The 20,363-nt window shown below is 44.7% G+C and overlaps 1 protein-coding gene across 1 annotated transcript; it reads right to left on the bottom strand.

Moving 5' to 3' along the window:
- Window positions 1-102: 102 nt before the first annotated feature.
- Window positions 103-20,005, bottom strand: LOC311306197 (chymotrypsin-like protease CTRL-1). Its single transcript, XM_084434466.1, has 6 exons — window positions 19,836-20,005; window positions 19,560-19,583; window positions 19,047-19,209; window positions 13,847-14,127; window positions 12,189-12,337; window positions 103-667 (listed from the first exon to the last, which is right to left on the bottom strand). Exons 1-6 carry the CDS (start codon window positions 19,885-19,887, stop codon window positions 356-358), a joined length of 981 nt encoding a protein of 326 aa, XP_084290592.1. The 5' UTR covers window positions 19,888-20,005; the 3' UTR covers window positions 103-355.
- Window positions 20,006-20,363: the final 358 nt, after the last annotated feature.

Below are 20,363 nucleotides of genomic sequence, written 5' to 3'. Positions count from 1 at the left end.
CAGCGTATTAAGTTTAGCTGGAGAAATCAGGTTATATATCTACTGACAGCTATGCTTCAGTAAAACCTTGTTTTTCAGGTTGGTTGAATTCATTTATAATCAGTCATCTTAAATCATTTATTTCACTTCAACAAACCCAACAAAGTACATTTTTGCAAGTTGATCTGACTAAACATTTATTTATTTTTTTCAGTGTAGGACAACAGGAAAACGTATGTCCAATGTATCTGAAAAACCTGGAAAAGTTTGTTCCAGAAACTTTTTTCAAGTTTTCTCTGTCACACATTCATTTTCCCCTTAACCCGTTAGTTCAGAGCTGCATGCATGTCTGAGTCTGTTGTAAGTGACTAAGTGACTAAGTGACTAATGAATGTGTGAGGAAGTTTGAGATGAGTGCAGTGAAGAGAATGATAAAAATAGAGTAGAGTGAAAAGTGAAGTGTGGCTGAGCATGTGAAGCTGCCGTCTGTGCCTTTGGATGTAAAGTTCACAAGGCCAATGGTGGCTCCCTCCACGTTGTCTGTGACCCAAGTGTTGAACTCTGAGACACGTGAAAACACCTCTGGAAAATCTTTAATGGCACAGCCCAGGCTCGTCCCAAAACTCGAGATCCCAGCCTGGACCCACACAGAACCCTGTTTGCACTGTATCGGACCTCCAGAATCTCCCTGCAGAGGGAAGCAGAGAGCAGACAGAGAATCAACACAAGTGAACATGAACCAAAGCGACTGAGAAAAACTGTAACTACGCACAATATTTGAAGCAGAAATATGTTGCTGGTCACGTAACTAAGCATGATGTATTTCCCATTGATAAATACAGTGCAAATAGTTCCGTCTCTTTGGATAAAAGGGAAGTGGAAATAAAAATAATAGGCTGAACTGTACCATGATAATATGTCCGTAACATGTACCACTCTCATCTTTTTATTTACATCAAAAGGCAGGTAGGCGTGTGTGACATATGTAGGCTATAAATAATTTAGAAAATTTAATAGAAATAAAATTTATATTTAAGAATGTAAGCATGTGTAGCCTCACATGAAAAGAAAGAGACAGAAAAGAGAGAAGCTAGAATCAGTGAACGTACATTAATACTGACAAAATTACCAGGTTTGGGATTAATTAAAATCATGTGGGTTGAAGAGCACGGCATACCTTTAAAATGTTATTAGTTTTATTATAAAACTAATAAAATTTTATTACATACTGAATTGGTCAATGTTTCTCTGAGTTTTCTTTATTATGTTGGCTTAAGAAAGCCATCATATTTGAACATTACATTATTATAGACGAGAAATTGACTCGCCTAGAACTTTAATGCTTCACCAAACTCAGCTCAGACCTTAAGACTGGTCTGACTCGCTTATATTTTTTCTAACTGGTCAGACTTACTTTCCCAAAAAATCCATTGACTTTATCTGAGCAATGAAGGCCGTAATACTTAATGCTGTCCACTAGAGGGGGCGACAGGATAATACGTCTTTTCTACTCTCTTTCCCTGTTTGCATCAGCTTAAATGACAAATAAATGCATAAATTTCATTCATAAATAGGCCATATCTGTGTATCCACTCTCTAGTTTATTTTAAGATATTGTTATTCACACTGGTTTTTGCATTTAATGTTTGTCCATCTGGAACTTTTATTTGTCATAAGCTCTATATTTTAAGATGTAGCCTACTAGAAAAAAAAAAATGATTCAACAACACAAACTCTATTTTTACTCGCCAATCTATTTTTATCTATCTATCTATCTATCTATCTATCTATCTATCTGACTGACTGAGCTTATTTTGAGAAAAATAGCAGATCACCTTTTTTAAACTGTTATTTAAAACGGTGGTCAGCTATATTTCACAAAGGAAGCCCATTTGTGCGGTCGGTGGCGTTATACGAGAAGGACATTTTGAATATGAGCCTACTGTAAAATTAACTGGCTTAAAAATGCGGATTGATTAGTGCAGAGTTATTCCAGACACCTCACGGTGCTGTTCGTATTGGAATTGTGTAATCACAGATTATGAACAGATGTTTTCAGAGGTGGACAAAGTACACAACTTCCTTACTTGAGTGAAAGTACAGATAATACTGATCAAATATTACTCCGTTACAAGTAAAAGTTGTAAAGACCGATTTTTACTTACAGTTTTTCTCAGTCGCTTTGGTGCATTTCTCACATCATTTACATTTGCACAACAGTTAGTTCAACCTCCACAACATTTAGTCATTTGTGCACATCATAGTAGCAGTTTCTCATTCCTTCCAACAAATTGCAAATGCTTTTGGACATGCATCAATTGCTTTCATACAACTCTCTGCTGTTTTATAACATTATCATTTGCTTATGTCATGTCAGTCAAAATTAACTATACTTGTGAATGCTGAATAGTCACTCCATATAAAACTAATAGTCCTCATTTCATTGCTTGAGTCGTTACATACAAAAATGTTGAACTAGTTGTCAAAATCTGTCAAGCAAATTTTACACATTTTTTTAAATATTTTTTTTTCCTGAAAATGTCTCCTAAATTGAACAATTTCTCTCAGGTGAATCTCAGCTTTCACTGATGAGGAACGTCTGGATGTGCATGAGTGATTACAGTACTATGTATGTCGTATGTTCCAGTATGTACTGCAATATTGTTTACAGTTGTGCACAGCTCTACGCAAAGGGAGTTTATGTTTGTTGTAAATAAGGGTGTATTTTTTCTTTTGCATAATGCTGTGAACAAATTAGAACTGCAAAGAGCATATGCAGTAAAAATGTGAAACATACATATTCAGTGTCTTGTACTCAGGTACCTCACTAAATACAGTAATGTGTAAATTTACTGTATTTTTCAAATGGCTGTGCAAATAGTATATAGTGCTGTCTTGAGCATTTTCAGGTAGTGTCACCAAGATCTGACTTTTTTGCATTGGAAAACATTTACAGAGTAAACTGTCATAATGAAGACATGACAAAGCCATTTGACTATCTTGTTCATAAACAATGGTGTCAGGACTTTTCATCTTGATGACACTGACACTTTCATTGACGTGAATACTTGCTTTTGAGGAATGAGCTATCCATTTTGAGAAAGTGACATGCTTTTGCAGGTTATCAACTAGGTTTTGCAGTTTGTACTAATTGTTTTGAGAACTGCATTACCTGTTGTGCAAATGTAAATAGTGATTTGAGAAATGCACCAAAGCGACTGAGAAAAACTGTAAGTAAAAGTACAGAAGTACTCGTTTTTAAAAGTACTTAAGTATCAAAAGTAAATGTCGATGCATTGTTTTATTATTGTTGCATTGTTGTGTGTAATACAGTACCTTATGCGTCTGAAACTATGCCTGCCTTCCTCATATCAGTATCAAATTTATTTCAAGAACACAGTTCCAGTAGTGGGATTGAATGTGAGATTGAATAAGTGCACTCAATAACGTCCACAGTGGTTTCTTTCACACAAATGCTGTTCCCTCAAATAGTGCCATATTTTTCAGTTTTTTGGCTTTTAGCATGAATATGTTAGCCTTACTGTTATCTATAAGCTAGTGTGCACCAAAACAATGACAAAATTCGCATTTAGAAGACCAAACCCAACGTTGAAAATGAAAATCAGTTTCAAGTACAGTAAAATCAAGCAAAGATTACAGATACTAAAAAAGTGTACTTAAGTACAGTACTCAAGTAAATGTACTTTGTTACTGTCCACCTCTGGATGTTTTACACAACAAGCATATATTCCCATTGGGTTGTTGGGTTTTCATGTTTAATGGGAACTTTAGACATAATGATTTTTATACTGTACAAACTGTGTTATCCCCTAACTCTAATGTAACAGTTATGGGTAGGTCATCTACGGACATCTAATGTTACGGACATATTATCATGGTACAGTTCAGCCTATTATTGACTTTTATCCAAAGAGATATTTGAACTATTTGCACTGTATTTATCAATGGGAAATACATCATGCTAAACTAATCTGTCTGTCATATACTGTGGCTCACATTATTGGGGTCGCTTGGAAGAAGCAGCAGCACGAATTACGTGACCAGCAACATATTTCTGCTTCAAATATTGTGCCTAGTTAACAGTGAGAAAAAGTGCATTTGTCAGTGCCACACTCGTACTGACTCTTATTCTGGCTGACAGAAAGAAAAGCTCGTAGCTTACTGAAGGCGGAGCGTTTTGACCAATCAGATGAAAGGGGCGTTTCAGCGCCGCCCACGTGTGCAAATGAAATATCGAACTCATAAACCGATTTGTAAACGACAAACGAAAAATGAAAAATCGAGCCAAAATCTCATTTTTCGTTTTTTAAACGAAACTAAAAAACGAATAAACGAGCTGGTTTTCATTTCTCGTTATTCCATTCCAAACAGGAAATGAAATGATCAAAAAGTACACGGACCCAAAATGCCTAAAGTGCAGGGGAACATATATTCAAAACACAAGCCAAACATAGTTAGATTAGATAACCCTGACAGATCAATAAAAAAAAATATATATATATATATATTAAAATAACGATAGTAGGACCAGGGGATCTCTGGATAATTATGTAATTATAAAACGAAAATACAGTTTTTCTGTTTTTTGTTTAAAAACGAAAAACCAAATAACCGTTTTTGGTGTCAGAATCAAAAAAACGAAAAACCAATTAAAAACGGCTCGGTTTTCGTTTTTGGCGATCATTTTATCGTTATTCCTTTTTGAACAAAGAATGAAGAGAGTCTTTGAACTTCAGTCAATTCGTTTTTCATAGTCGGTAAGTGAAGACTAAAACCTACTGTAAATGTTATAATGTTAAGGTTATATTATACTTTTATACATTTATACTAGTTCCTCCTCTAGGTTGTGGTTATAGCCTCTGCAGTGGACAGATGTAGATTTAGCCAGAGCCAGGATGTCATTGTGCCAATACAACCTCCTCCTGAGAGCAACCCATTCCCCTTGTAGTGTTTTAAATCTGCTTTACTAAAGTTATAGAAAATAAATAATGTTCACCCATTTTTTTATAAAGATAGTGCCATAGAAAGAGGAGCTGGAAGGCAGGTGAAGTTCTGCACACCCTTTAAACTCAGTGATTAGCTTCTGTTGGTAGCAGTGCTTGCCTTCTCTTTGATATAAACACAAGTCAAAAGGTCAAACCCTTGTTGCCTGTTGTCGCCACAGAAAGAGTCGGTGCACAGAAGGGGGTAGAGTGACCTCTGCTGGTTGAGCTTCCACATAGCAAGAAGGGCTATAAATATGTTACAAAACTAAAATGTGAATTAAATAATAGAAACTTATAAATAAATAGGCTACCTGCTATCCTAAGCTACATATAAAATTAGTTCACTTGTCTTAATCTGAAGTTACAGGTCACCAATGGTCTTACAAATGTTTAATTCTCCCTAACAGCCAGAGTTATTATTTTATTAGTTTTAATTTTTATTTCAGTTAACTAAAGGGTTTTTTTCACACCCAGTGCTACTTTAGTTGTACTAAAAAAACGTTATATTAGTTCAGTTTTAGTCTACAATCACCTCGCTAACTACTTTTATTTTGAAAGTGTTACCGGTTACTTTCGCTTCCAAAAAAGGAATAGACCACGTGACTTCCGTTTTTGGTTTATAAACGAAAAACGAATTGACTGAAGTCAGAGAATGTCTAATAGGAAGAGAATTGGCACTCTCTGCTTACTTCCGGTTTCTGGACTGGCTGCAGTAACACGTCTCTGTCCATGCGGGGGCGCTCGCAGGCAAGTGCAGAATGAATGGAGGTCTATGGCGAAAAACCCTCAAAATCCACTTTTCTCAGGATATAATTTTTTGTCTAGTAATTTGAATGTTGTATTCGAAAGGAGATGCAAAGAAATTACACATTGCTGGGTGTTAGATTTTTTAGAGTCACTTATTTGGTTTAAAAAGTCTTTGAAAATGTCAATGATGTCAGAATGCTGACGTCATTAGCAGAATGCTAGCGTGTTATGGGCAAAAACAACTCAACCTGTAAGAAATCGAAAAGAAATAAGTACTCGTTCATTCAACTTTCGACCTATAACCCATGTTGAACTTGCAAAACCTACAATAAAATCTGAGATTTCTCAACGGCAATCGGGTGAAAGAGACACATTTAGCCGTCTAGCCCCATAGACTCCCATTCAGTCTGCACTCGCCCGCGATCACCTCCAGTGGAATTCTAATGGAACTGCAACCAAGATCGATACAATGGGGCTAATAGGAAGTGCCAAGGCTCTCCGTAGACGGGCTCTGCTGAAGTTCAAAGACTCTCTTCATTCTTTGTTCAAAAAGGAATAACTATAAAATGATTGCCAAAAACGAAAACCGGGCCGTTTTTAATTGGTTTTTCGTTTTTTTATTCTGACACCAAAAACGGTTATTTGGTTTTTCGTTTTGAAACAAAAAACAGAAAAACTGTATTTTCGTTTTATAATTACAAACGAATAACAACTTTGTCTTTTTAACTGCAGAAACAACAATAAATGCTAAACTGGAGTGGCAGTCTTTTTAGCTAAAAATGTTCACAGTATCCAAAAATCAATTAGAACCGGCTGAAAAGTTTTGAAATCACTTGCACCCTACCTGATCGAGAGAACAAATCCAGTCTTTCACTCTGTCTGTGTCTGTTGGAGTCTTTTGTGCGCGCGGATAAAATACACTCTAAAACACTTAACGTGAAAAACGTTTAACGACGAATTAAAATATCAAATTATGTAAAGAAAACGCTTTAGGCTACTATAGGAGGAACGCATTGCTTTCATATTCTGGGTTCATCTGCTTATCTGCACATAGTATGGTTTCTTAATAAAGTGTGTACTGTGTACATTAAGCCACGTTAAAGTGCCTTTTAAGCGTTTTAAAAGCTTTTTTCACGTTAAGCATTTTAGAATGTCCTGTGGAAAACCAACTTGTTAACGTTGGACGGCAGAAGTGCGATCATGGTTTTCCTGATGCTAAATCCAGCCTTGGAGAATATCCTTTCTGATTGTGTAGATTCACACTTTAGATTTTCTTATCCCAGACATTGTTAAAGATTTAAATCCTTTCCGCCAAGACGCTCCTCTGTTGGTCACGGATTGAAAGTGAAACTTAAATCTGTCACGGGGTGTTTGGATTTATTCACGCAAGTTAAAAAATATTTATTAAAAGCTTCTTTCTTTGCATATTTTTATATAGCCTACAGCATTATCATAATAGGCTGAATATTAACGTATTGACAGAAAACCGGTACTTTTATGTGAAATCAGACATTGAGTGCCCTCATATAGCCAAAGTGGCATATCCTCCTTGTTTCATAACACTTCTGCGAAGATTCGACCGTGAGATCGGTAGTCGAATCAGGCTCCTCCTATCGAAGCATCGAATCTTCGACTATTCGGGGTCTTCCCCTATGGTTTAATAAAGACTTGTTTTCACGCGGCTCCTTGTGCAATTAGGCTATGTTATTACCTCAAAACACTTTTTACCATAGTGTATGATTTGTAAACTAATATATTTTGGAGTTTGCATCACTTAACCAGCTCCATATGTTCGGTTTTACAAATATAATGAGCTTGCTCGGTAGCTCAGCTGGTACAGAATTGTACTTGAGACGCGGAGAGCTTGAAAGACAAGTCACGATATATGAACTCAAAGTTCAAAAACAAGCTAAAATGCCATGGTTACAATTACGTTTTTATGTCACATTTGCTTTTGTTAACACTATCGGGCGCCACTCACTGGACATTTCAATTCAGAACGTCTCGGTTACATATGTAACCCTCGTTCCCTGAAGGAGGGAACGGAGACGTAGTTGGACGTACCGACTGATTGGGATCACGAATAGGGAGCCTGTCATCTTCGAGTACTGTTAAAACAAGCCAATGTACATTGGCGTGTGAGATTTGCATCCACGCTCTGCCCCGAAGCGCGGGTATAAATATGGAAATGGATGCACGCACCGCTTGTTTTTTGCTGAGGAGCCAAGCGGAGCCCAGAGTCTGCAGTGGTCCAGCAATAGTTCAGGGAACGAGGGTTACATATGTAACCGAGGCGTTCCCTTTCAGTTCGGTCACGTTCAACGTAGTTGTCGACTGATTGGGATCCCCATTAAAACGCCACTAGTGCTGCCACCTTCCAGTGCCTAGACAAAAGCCTCCTGACCCCCCGCATTATTGAGGCGGAGATAGGACAGGGCTTAGGCCAGGGAAGTCACTGCTGTTCTGCAAGACCCACTCAGTTAGACTTGGATAACACTGGTAAAGCGTGGCCTTTCGATGGAAGAAGGGACGCTACGGAAGCTACATCTAGCCCGCAGGGAGGTTTCATGTGGAGGATACACATACGGATTGGACGAATTACCGGGCAGTACAACATATGGAATGTCACTGCGGTGGCTCCAGCCTATAACAGGGGGGAAACTCAACCGTCAGTGACGGCAGAGCAAACTCTGCCAAGGGAAAGACACGGGCTCGCCGCAGGGAGCCATACCTTGGAAGAATGCACATATGGGATCTCCACAGGGACCCAGCCTAGCACAAGTTCCACCGGTGCATACGAGTTGGAAGGCCAAGCATTGGACGCTCCGCCACGTCCAATGCCGAAGGGGTGTGGAGGAACTCAACAGGGTTTCGGCTAAAGAGGAACTCAACTGGAGCAAGAATGGCGCACGTATCCAGTCCATAAAAGGGGAATGGCGGAGCAAGCCGACACTTCGAGCGGGGCTTACGGAACTGGCTTCAATGTGAAGAGAACACATGGGAAGCAACCGGCTCAACACGTAATCTATAGAATCTAGCAAACATGTTAGGTGTCGCCCAGCCCGCAGCTCTACAAACATCTGTCATTGAGGCACCCTGCGCCAACGCCCAGGAAGCATAAGTGTAAGAATGCGACTGATTGTGGTAGATCACCTAGAACCTCCGCGTCCCGTCCAGGGACCAGACATGGAGTTTCCAGAAGTCTTGACGTGGGTGCCATACGGTGCCCCATCCCTGACAGAGAAGGTCTGGGCCAGGGAGGGGCTGTCGAGAGGAGCATAAGTTCGGGGAACCAGGTCCGGTTGGGCCAATAAGGGGCAACTAGCAAGACCTGCTCCTCTTTCTCCCTGACTTTGCACAGTGTCTGTGCAAGAAGGCTCACTGGGGGAAATGCATACTTGTGGACAACTGTCAATGGGACGAGTCCGGAGAGGCAACAGATCTATCTGTGTGGCCCCGAAGTGGTCCCAGATCAGCAAGTCTCCACTCTCCCAGGGCCACAAGCTGTTGTGAGAGCTCGTCGGCGGCACGATTGAGCAGGCCGGGAATATACGTGGCATGAAACGACCTCAGATGCTTCTGACTCCATAGGAGGAGGTGGCAGGCGAGTTGCGACATGCGATGGGAGCGTAGACCACCTTGATGGTTGATGTACGCAATGGTTGCAGTGTTGTCCGTACAGACCAGTACATACTTGCCGAGCAGCGGTGTTTTGAGGCGTCTCAAAGCAAGGTGTACTGCAAACAACTTGAGGCAATTGATGTGCCAATGCAGTTGGGGCCCGTCCAGATCCCCTGCTACTCGGCCGCGAAGCCAGTGCTGAAGCAGTCTCATATGGAGCAAGCTGAGCGGCGTTACTGCGGCTGCCATATGCCCCAGGAGCCTCTGAAAAAGTTTCAGTGCGACCACTGTTCTGCTCTTGACAGTATTCAGGCAGTTCAGCACCGACCGGACCAGTTCCTCTGTGAGGTGTGCCATCTGTTGGACCTAGTCCAGCTCCATCCCAAGAAAAGAGATCCTCTGCACGGGGGCGAGTTTGCTCTTTTCCCAGTTGACCTGAAGACCCAACTGGCTGATATGTTGGAGCAACAAGTCCCTGTGTTCGCACAACTGTTCCCGAGACTGAGCTAGTATCAGCCAGTCGTCAAGATAGTTGAGGACACGAACACCACGCTCTCTCATGGGAGCAATGGCCAGTGCCAGCCCGAAGGGTAGGACTTTGTTCTGATACGCTCAACCCTCGAACGCAAAGCGCAGGAATGGCCTGTGTCGCGGCAGGATGGAGACATGAAAGTACGCGTCCTTTTGGTCGATCGCTGCAAACCAATCTCAGGGACGGATGCATTTGAAAATGAGTTTCTGCATTAGCATCTTGAATGGAAGCTTGTGAAGGGCTCGATTCAAGACTTGCAGGTCCAAGATTGGCCTGTGTCTTATGCTTGCCACCTTGCTTGACAGCGTCTGACACAGGCTGGGCGGCCTGCCTGCGGCTGGCTCCACGCTGAGGCCTGGGTGAAGGCTGCTGTGGTGGCCCAGTGGGAACGGAAGCGGTGGCAGGGGGATGCCCTCGGCGACGAGTAGGCGGAGGAACTGCCACCAGCAGCGGGGTGGTGGCAGCAGTGGGGCCGCCGAGGCAGGATGGCCTCCATCTTCACTTAGGCAGCAGAGAACTGTTGGGCGCAGTTCTCCACCGCATCACCGAATAGCCCAAACTGGGAAATTGGGGAGTAGAGGAACCGAACCTTGTCCGCATCCGCCATATCAACCAGGCTGAGTCAACGATGGCGCTCCTGGACCGCCAGGGTGTACATCGCTAGACCGATCGTGCAAGCCGCAACGCTCGTGCCCCGGAGGGCCAAGTCAGTTGCAGTGCAGAGCTCACTCATGAGCGCATGGTCTAGGCTACCCTTGTGCATGTCCATGAGTGCCATGGCCTCATAGACCAGTAGCAACGCCATGGCAAAAAAAGAAAGTGGCTTGCCCACAGGCTTTGTAAGCTCTGCCCGTAAGAACAGATGAGAACTCACAGGCCTGAAAGGGGAGACGAGGATCCCCCGTCCAAGAGGCAGCGGCTGCCGGAAACAGGTGTGCCGCGACAGACCGCTCCACTGGAGGGAGGCGTTACACTACCTGAAGGGGATAACACAGCCGATTCGTCATCTCCAGAGCTCAGCTCACCCTCCAATGCTGCAATCGGCAGCCTGACCTCAGGAGGGGCCACGAATGAAACTGCTGTTCGGTCCATTACAGAGGGACCAGCGCGCTCAACAGGGGACTCCACCGGCTGTGGTGTGATGGAGGAGTGAGGAGCCCACAGGGAATGGTTACCGGGCGGGTATTTTATCACTATCCTCCGATCACCCATCCCACATGGCACCCTTGGGTGGGGCATGGTAATGGGGCCTCCACCTTCGCGGACAAAGGCGAGTCTCGATCTCAACACCGAGACAGTCATATTCCCGCAATGGGAACATGAGCCATCCACAAAAGCTGCTTCAGCGTGCTGTAAGCCCAAACACGTGATGCAACAATTGTGGCCGTCAGAGGGGGACAGAGAATGACCGCATCCAGAAACGCACGGTGGAATGACATCTTGAAAAAGACACAAACGTACCCGTGTTGCTCTTTCAGGATTTGAAAACTCTCACCAGTGCACACAGGGGAATGATCGCGGCAACAGTGACAGGGATGGTGCTGCCTGTACCAGTGAATCACTCACTTTCTTCGCCCTCAACCGGCCGTAAGACAAACAAACACAGAAATGTGATGCTGTTAAAACATAATTTGAGAGCCCAGAAGATTCGCGACCACCGCTGCACTCGCGCTGTAGAACCACCAGCACCGGGAGAGACTTCCTGAAGAAGCACCGACACACTCGCTCGTTGAAGTATAACACTCTTCAGAGACATCGACATGAAGACCGATCGGCTCCGAAGCGAAAGACAAGTGGTTCGTGCATCCACTTCCGTATTTATACCCGCGCTGCATGGCGGAGCGTGGATGCAAATCTCGCACGCCAATGTGCATTGGCTCGTTTTAACAGTACTCGAAGATGACAGGCTCCCTAAGCAATCAGACTACGTTGAACGTGACCGAACTGAAAGGGAACTGCAGTGATATGTACAAACTGCGACATAATAAAACGTTGCCATATTCACGTTCATCTGTTCGGGAAAAAAACTAAACATGCTTTTAGCGCCACTCACTGGACATTTCAGTTTGAAACTGCTGCAAAACGTGCACGTATTTTGCGTTGTGCAAAAATGTTGCCACAGGTTTTTCGAATGAGCCTAGGCTGAATAAATTCCCTATGGACAACATCTAGTCCTGCCCTACTTTTTTTTCTCTCCAAGAAGTCCTTTCACTTGGATATACATGTCACAATAGTGAAAATAAAGTCTATCGCAACTTCTGTTTCGTGCCAACTTTTGAATTTTACTTTTTTGTTTGACTCACCTGACAGATTCCTTTGCTTGTTCTCCCTGCACAAATCATCTGTGGTGTGATTGTAATACCATTCACATTCTTATACTGGCAGCTACATTGTGAGCTGCCCACGACTGGGATTTCCACTTCCTGCAGTGTCTTAGGAACCGGCAAAGCCTCTGTCATACACAGAGACATTGTTTGTGTGTGAATGACATGTTTACCCATGCTGAAAAAAATATCCAGCCTAAGCTGGTTGGCTGGTCTTCCTGGTAATAGCTAACTAAAACCAGCTGAACACCAGCTTGGCCAGGCTGGGAGACCAGTTTGAGCAGCTTAAACCAGCTAAGACCAAAATACAGAAACTCCATTAATGGAGGTTTCATTCCACCATCACACTAAGACATTAATATCTTGGCTGCTCATGTGTTCTTAGACATATTTTTGAGGAGAATCATCTTTTTCCCCTTCTTTTGTTATTTATATACTTATTTGGGAGAGTTTTGATGTCGTTAGTGACATTAACTCTAAGATGATTACCTCTGTAACCATGGCTACATCCTTTAAAGCATCCGATTCATCCATGCAAATGAACAGAGCTGAAGCCCATCTCACATAATTACCAAAAGAATGTTCTGCAACACAATACAAAGATCTAATTCAAAGATCTAATTCAAAGATCAGTGATTTCTACACAAGTAACTTGCAGTTTTATGCTTTTCATAAGTTTCTGATAAGTTTTCAATCAGCATTAAATGGGGTAAAATAAATCCTAACATGATTTATAAATACTTTGCATTTTTATTACAGTGATGAAAATGGTTCTGAATAAATGGTTTTCTTATAATTGTACTTCTTTGGTTTTCATTTGGGGTGAAAAGTGCCCTGGTAAATTCCTAAGTTTTGTGAGATTCACTGGTGTTCTCAGGCAGTCACATAATTTAAAATCTTCATATGCATGGATATTAAAATATGAAATCTATAGGGATGCAGGGTAATTAATTACAGCAGAGTTGTTTTTCTATGTTGGAACTTGAAAAGTCCTGCATCAAACTACACACAAACAGAAAACTAAAAAACATTTATGTAACACTTTACAATAAGGTTCATTAGTTAACATTAGTTACATTAGTTAGCATGAACTAATAATGAACTACAGCATTTATTAATCTTTGTTAATGTTAATTTCAACATTTACTAAAATCTTGTTAACATTAGTTAATGCACTGTGAACATGAACAAACAATGAACAGCTTTATTTTTATTAACTAACATCAACAAAGATGAACAAATAAAGTATGTATTGCTCATGATTAGTTCATGTTAGTTAATACATTAACTAATGTTAAATAATGAACCTTATTGTAAAGTGTTAGCAACATTTCTGTTAATTACAATAATTTACAAGCTAAAAAAATATTAGTTGAAAAACTGAAGAAATGTTGACTAGTTATTACTAAAATTATTAACTGGAAAGAAAAAAAACATGTAATTAACTAAAACTATAAAGCAGAAATAAAAATAAATTAAAAGTAAATAGCAATATTTAAAATAAATTAATAAAACAACAATAAAACAAAACAATAATACAAAGATTAACATATATACCTAACTACTATAACCATATAAATAAACACTGCATAAAATACATATCTTAAAGTTGAGGATTATAGTTTTGGGACACTCACGGTTTTTGCCAATGTTTCCCCAACCTGTAGCCCAGCAAGTTGTGGCGTTGTGAAAGACACTTCCTTTAGATGCCAGGCAGACCGGACGAATGTATGGAGTGAAGCTCACAGGTTGACTCAGTTTCATCAGGGAGATGTCATTATTGTAAAGGCTGTTGTTGTACTTTGGATGTACAATGATGGACTGAACACCAATACTCACTTCATTTGTGTTGGGATTGGCAACAGACGTGCTCTGGGTTTCTCTTCCCAAGTACAATGTCCAGCTGTTGATGTTAGTCCTGTTGCAATAGACAGTTGGAAATAAACATTTGCTTTGCTGTCATGATTCTGCCTTCATGTCCTAGATCTTTCTTGTTTTGAGGCAGGATCATGACAGAACCATGTTTTGTGTGTAAGCACATGGCCATTTGTTTGGCTGTGTGCTTGCGTTGTCTCGTCATGTAACCCCGCCCCCTTGTTATCTCATCTCGTCATCATTAGATTATTGCTTTACCTGTGTCACCTGTTCCTGATTAGTTTGCTCCCTATTTAATCCCCTTGTGTTTGCTGTCCTGTGTCGGTACATTGTCTATCCTTGTCTGATACCCTCCGTGAGTTACCTGAAGAAAGCCTTGTCTTGTTAGAAGTATTTGATCCTGTCTTTATTGTCTAAGTTTATCGTCTGAGTGTTAGTCTAGTGTTTTCTGTCTTAATAGTTCATCCTGTCTTGTTTTACCCCCTCGTGGGTTTTGTTTTCTGTTTTTGTTTATTAATAAATCTTGAGTGTCTGCACCTCGTCTGCTTCTGGGTTCATCTCCTCCACATCCCATGACAGAATGTACCGACCAAAAGAGAACCCAGCAGACAGAAGGTCCTCGCCCGTCGAGTCCCAAGAAGACCTTCTAATAGAGTGGTGGCACAAGACGAGCTCTGACGTCAGAATCGGCAAGCTGCCGATTCCTCCTCAGGGAGAAAGGTCCATTAAGGAGTACGCTCGGGTCGCTCATGAGAAGAGACTCTTCCTTCCTGACATCCTTCTCAACCGCTACTTCATTGCGGGTCTCAACGCTCCTCCCCCTCTTGCTGAACGAGAGAGGTTGGTAGACCGGCCGTTTATGGACATGGTGGACTGTTTATCTCGAAGGGAGATGCGGGGCTCCTTGTCTACACCTGCCTCGCTGCCAGTGGTCCCGGAGGATCGCGTTCTGGCCGTTGTTACCCATGGTGATCCGGCAGGTTCCACTTCTCCTGAGGTCTCTTCTGCACCTAATGAGCTCCGTGGTAAACGAGGGAGACGGGTTTCTTGGGATTCCCCGTCTGAGTCTTCCTCGACCGAGTCAGCGCTGCCCGAGAACGCCATCCCAGCTCCAGTTACGGTCCCTGCTGAGCTTCTTCAACCGGTCACTAGTCCGTCTACGGCCTCGGCACCGCGACCTAGGAGGAAGAAGAGGAGAAGGGGAGCCTCTAGTTCTTCATCTCAGCCCGCTCCTGCAAGCGCTGTTCCAGAGCCCGCTCCTGCAAGCGCTGTTCCAGAGCCCGCTCCTGCAAGCGCTGTTCCAGAGCCCGCTCCTGCAAGCGCTGTTCCAGAGCCCGCTCCTGCAAGCGCTGTTCCAGAGCCCGCTCCTGCAAGCGCTGTTCCAGAGCCCGCTCCTGCAAGCGCTGTTCCAGAGCCCGCTCCTGCAAGCGCTGTTCCAGAGCCCGCTCCTGCAAGCGCTGTTCCAGAGCCCGCTCCTGCAAGCGCTGTTCCAGAGCCCGCTCCTGCAAGCGCTGTTCCAGAGCCCGCTCCTGCAAGCGCTGTTCCAGAGCCCGCTCCTGCAAGCGCTGTTCCAGAGCCCGCTCCTGCAAGCGCTGTTCCAGAGCCCGCTCCTGCAAGCGCTGTTCCAGAGCCCGCTCCTGCAAGCGCTGTTCCAGAGCCCGCTCCTGCAAGCGCTGTTCCAGAGCCCGCTCCTGCAAGCGCTGTTCCAGAGCCCGCTCCTGCAAGCGCTGTTCCAGAGCCCGCTCCTGCAAGCGCTGTTCCAGAGCCCGCTCCTGCAAGCGCTGTTCCAGAGCCCGCTCCTGCAAGCGCTGTTCCAGAGCCCGCTCCTGCAAGCGCTGTTCCAGAGCCCGCTCCTGCAAGCGCTGTTCCAGAGCCCGCTCCTGCAAGCGCTGTTCCAGAGCCCGCTCCTGCAAGCGCTGTTCCAGAGCCCGCTCCTGCAAGCGCTGTTCCAGAGCCCGCTCCTGCAAGCGCTGTTCCAGAGCCCGCTCCTGCAAGCGCTGTTCCAGAGCCCGCTCCTGCAAGCGCTGTTCCAGAGCCCGCTCCTGCAAGCGCTGTTCCAGAGCCCGCTCCTGCAAGCGCTGTTCCAGAGCCCGCTCCTGCAAGCGCTGTTCCAGAGCCCGCTCCTGCAAGCGCTGTTCCAGAGCCCGCTCCTGCAAGCGCTGTTCCAGAGCCCGCTCCTGCAAGCGCTGTTCCAGAGCCCGCTCCTGCAAGCGCTGTTCCAGAGCCCGCTCCTGCAAGCGCTGTTCCAGAGCCCGCTCCTGCAAGCGCTGTTCCAGAGCCCGCTCCTGCAAGCGCTGTTCCAGAGCCCGCTCCTGCAAGCGCTGTTCCAGAGCCCGCTCCTGCAAGCGCTGTTCCAGAGCCCGCTCCTGCAAGCGCTGTTCCAGAGCCCGCTCCTGCAAGCGCTGTTCCAGAGCCCGCTCCTGCAAGCGCTGTTCCAGAGCCCGCTCCTGCAAGCGCTGTTCCAGAGCCCGCTCCTGCAAGCGCTGTTCCAGAGCCCGCTCCTGCAAGCGCTGTTCCAGAGCCCGCTCCTGCAAGCGCTGTTCCAGAGCCCGCTCCTGCAAGCGCTGTTCCAGAGCCCGCTCCTGCAAGCGCTGTTCCAGAGCCCGCTCCTGCAAGCGCTGTTCCAGAGCCCGCTCCTGCAAGCGCTGTTCCAGAGCCCGCTCCTGCAAGCGCTGTTCCAGAGCCCGCTCCTGCAAGCGCTGTTCCAGAGCCCGCTCCTGCAAGCGCTGTTCCAGAGCCCGCTCCTGCAAGCGCTGTTCCAGAGCCCGCTCCTGCAAGCGCTGTTCCAGAGCCCGCTCCTGCAAGCGCTGTTCCAGAGCCCGCTCCTGCAAGCGCTGTTCCAGAGCCCGCTCCTGCAAGCGCTGTTCCAGAGCCCGCTCCTGCAAGCGCTGTTCCAGAGCCCGCTCCTGCAAGCGCTGTTCCAGAGCCCGCTCCTGCAAGCGCTGTTCCAGAGCCCGCTCCTGCAAGCGCTGTTCCAGAGCCCGCTCCTGCAAGCGCTGTTCCAGAGCCCGCTCCTGCAAGCGCTGTTCCAGAGCCCGCTCCTGCAAGCGCTGTTCCAGAGCCCGCTCCTGCAAGCGCTGTTCCAGAGCCCGCTCCTGCAAGCGCTGTTCCAGAGCCCGCTCCTGCAAGCGCTGTTCCAGAGCCCGCTCCTGCAAGCGCTGTTCCAGAGCCCGCTCCTGCAAGCGCTGTTCCAGAGCCCGCTCCTGCAAGCGCTGTTCCAGAGCCCGCTCCTGCAAGCGCTGTTCCAGAGCCCGCTCCTGCAAGCGCTGTTCCAGAGCCCGCTCCTGCAAGCGCTGTTCCAGAGCCCGCTCCTGCAAGCGCTGTTCCAGAGTCTGCAGTCATGAGGGCTGCAGAGCGAGCAGCGGCCGATTCAGCTGCTAAGGCTGTTTTGCGGTCGGTTGCTGCGAGTCACGAGATGCCGATTGTCATCGCTGCAAGAGCCTTGTCCGAGTACCTGTCCAGTCTAGCCAAGATTCTGGAGAGTCCTGTCCCAGCTGATGTGTCCAGCCCTGTCCCAGCTGATGTGTCCAGCCCTGTCCCAGCTGATGTGTCCAGCCCTGTCCCAGCTGATGTGTCCAGCCCTGTCCCAGCTGATGTGTCCAGCCCTGTCCCAGCTGATGTGTCCAGCCCTGTCCCAGCTGATGTGTCCAGCCCTGTCCCAGCTGATGTGTCCAGCCCTGTCCCAGCTGATGTGTCCAGCCCTGTCCCAGCTGATGTGTCCAGCCCTGTCCCAGCTGATGTGTCCAGCCCTGTCCCAGCTGATGTGTCCAGCCCTGTCCCAGCTGATGTGTCCAGCCCTGTCCCAACTAATGTGTCCAGCCCTGTTCCAGCAGATGGGTCCAGTCCTGTCCCAGCTGACAGGAGGATGTCTGTGTCCAGTCCTGTCCCAGCTAATGTGTTCAGCCCTGTCCCTAATTTTGTGTCCAGCCCTGTCCCAGCATCACAGTCTACATCTTTCTCCACTCCCTTACCACCTGCCTCACCCATTGTCTTCGCTCCGCTGCCGACTGTAGCTGTTCCCTCTGTCACCACTTCACCCCGGACTGTTTCCCCCAAGACTGTTCCTCGTGTGTCCCCAGCCAAGTCTGCCCAGTCCCCTCGCCCTCAGCCATCGTTCTGTCCACCCAAGACCACAGTCCCACCCACCCACCCTGGACATTCCCCCATGAACTCTGTGTTGTCTCCGCCTCCTCTTCCTTGTTTTTTATTTTTATTATGTCACCCCAATCCTGTCATTGTGTATTCATGTCTGCCTTTATTAGTTTTTGTCATGTATTGTTGGTTTGTGTCTATGTCTCAGTCGGTCTTGTCCCGTGTTTCTTGTTCCCTCTAGGGAGCGTCTGGAAGCCGCTCCTTGGGGGGAGGGTTCTGTCATGATTCTGCCTTCATGTCCTAGATCTTTCTTGTTTTGAGGCAGGATCATGACAGAACCATGTTTTGTGTGTAAGCACATGGCCATTTGTTTGGCTGTGTGCTTGCGTTGTCTCGTCATGTAACCCCGCCCCCTTGTTATCTCATCTCGTCATCATTAGATTATTGCTTTACCTGTGTCACCTGTTCCTGATTAGTTTGCTCCCTATTTAATCCCCTTGTGTTTGCTGTCCTGTGTCGGTACATTGTCTATCCTTGTCTGATACCCTCCGTGAGTTACCTGAAGAAAGCCTTGTCTTGTTAGAAGTATTTGATCCTGTCTTTATTGTCTAAGTTTATCGTCTGAGTGTTAGTCTAGTGTTTTCTGTCTTAATAGTTCATCCTGTCTTGTTTTACCCCCTCGTGGGTTTTGTTTTCTGTTTTTGTTTATTAATAAATCTTGAGTGTCTGCACCTCGTCTGCTTCTGGGTTCATCTCCTCCACATCCCATGACACTTTGCGCTACAGAAAGGCTTCAGTACTTTTGTAAGCAGGCTTATGGAAACAGTTCATAAGTTAAGAAATATTAAAAAATCGTGCGTTCTATCTTACGAGAGGATGCAGTGAGCAGCCGTCATCACCCATTGGTTGCTGATCAGGGTTCCCCCACAGATGTGTCTGCCATTGAAATGTATACTGACCTGCCAGGGCCAGTTACCCGCAGGGGCGTCTGTGCCGCCCACTATGCGTGTGTTTAGGGGAGCTACCCCACAATCTGCAGACAATAAATTATAAATCACAAATTAGGGCAGCACAATATAACCGAAATCGTGATATGGCTTAGTGCGATTATCAAACCGCAAAAACTGCTATTTAAATATTTGTGTAGATTGCATGTTTCAGAGAAAAGCCTGGAATTAAGAAGGTCAAATATATTAGTATTGTCATTTTACATGTGTAATGGAAATCCGCATATTTGCTGTGTTTATACAAATAAACACAGCAAACCTATTTTTGCCATATCACATTTTAATTATAATCACAATCAGAAAATTTCAATTAATCTTTTCCCCCAAATCATGCAGCACTATGACCACAATATAACTTGTGTATGATTTATCTTACCGTATGTCGGCTGTGCATTTGAACCTGCGGAGAAAAAAGCAAACAATTTCAAACTTTCACAAAAAAAAAAAAAAATCCTAAACGACAGTTCAATAGAAAAGAAGAAAGACATGAAATTCTAGACATGAAACTTTTCAAATAAACGCATGTTTTGATATTCATGGAAAGCAAAATAGTGATTAAGAAAATTATGTTCTGTAGTGAATCTCAAGGAAATCAACTCACATTAACATCTGACTCAGCAAACACACTGCCTACTGTATATATAAAACGTACCCTCCATGCTCATCATGGCGATAAAGCTGATCAAGATCCCTGATAACTCCATGGCTGAAGGGAAGTGTTGTGAAAGAGAGGTGTCTTGCCTCTTGTATGATCTTTTAATCCTCAGTTTGACGTGTATTTCTGGTAAATAACAAACGTTTCATAATAAAACAGGTTTGACTCGTCTCATTCCTTCCTGTACATATTTGCATAATGACGTGATGCTTATAATAGCTCAAACATAATCTATATCCTTTATCCTATAAATACACAGAATTAACACTTTCACAACTTGACAAAACTAGTTTTGAGTTTGATTTCAAATAGTTTTATAATATTCTATTTAATATATTATATATTGTGATAATTTGTGGTGGAAAACATATCAATAATTTTAACAGTTATTTAAATGTTTTATATTACTTTCACTCTTATTCTAGATTTAATAGGTTTAAAAGTTTAATATTTTTGTGATTCATTTTAACATTTAGATTTAGATTTGATGTTGAAGTTAAGAATCAACCCCTGGGACATAATGTC

This window comes from Rutilus rutilus (assembly GCF_951802725.1).
Source record: "Rutilus rutilus genome assembly, chromosome: 16".
Classification (NCBI taxonomy): Eukaryota; Metazoa; Chordata; class Actinopteri; order Cypriniformes; family Leuciscidae; genus Rutilus; species Rutilus rutilus.
The sequence above is the reverse complement of the archived record's forward strand: the minus strand, read 5'-3'. Positions and strand labels throughout refer to the sequence as shown.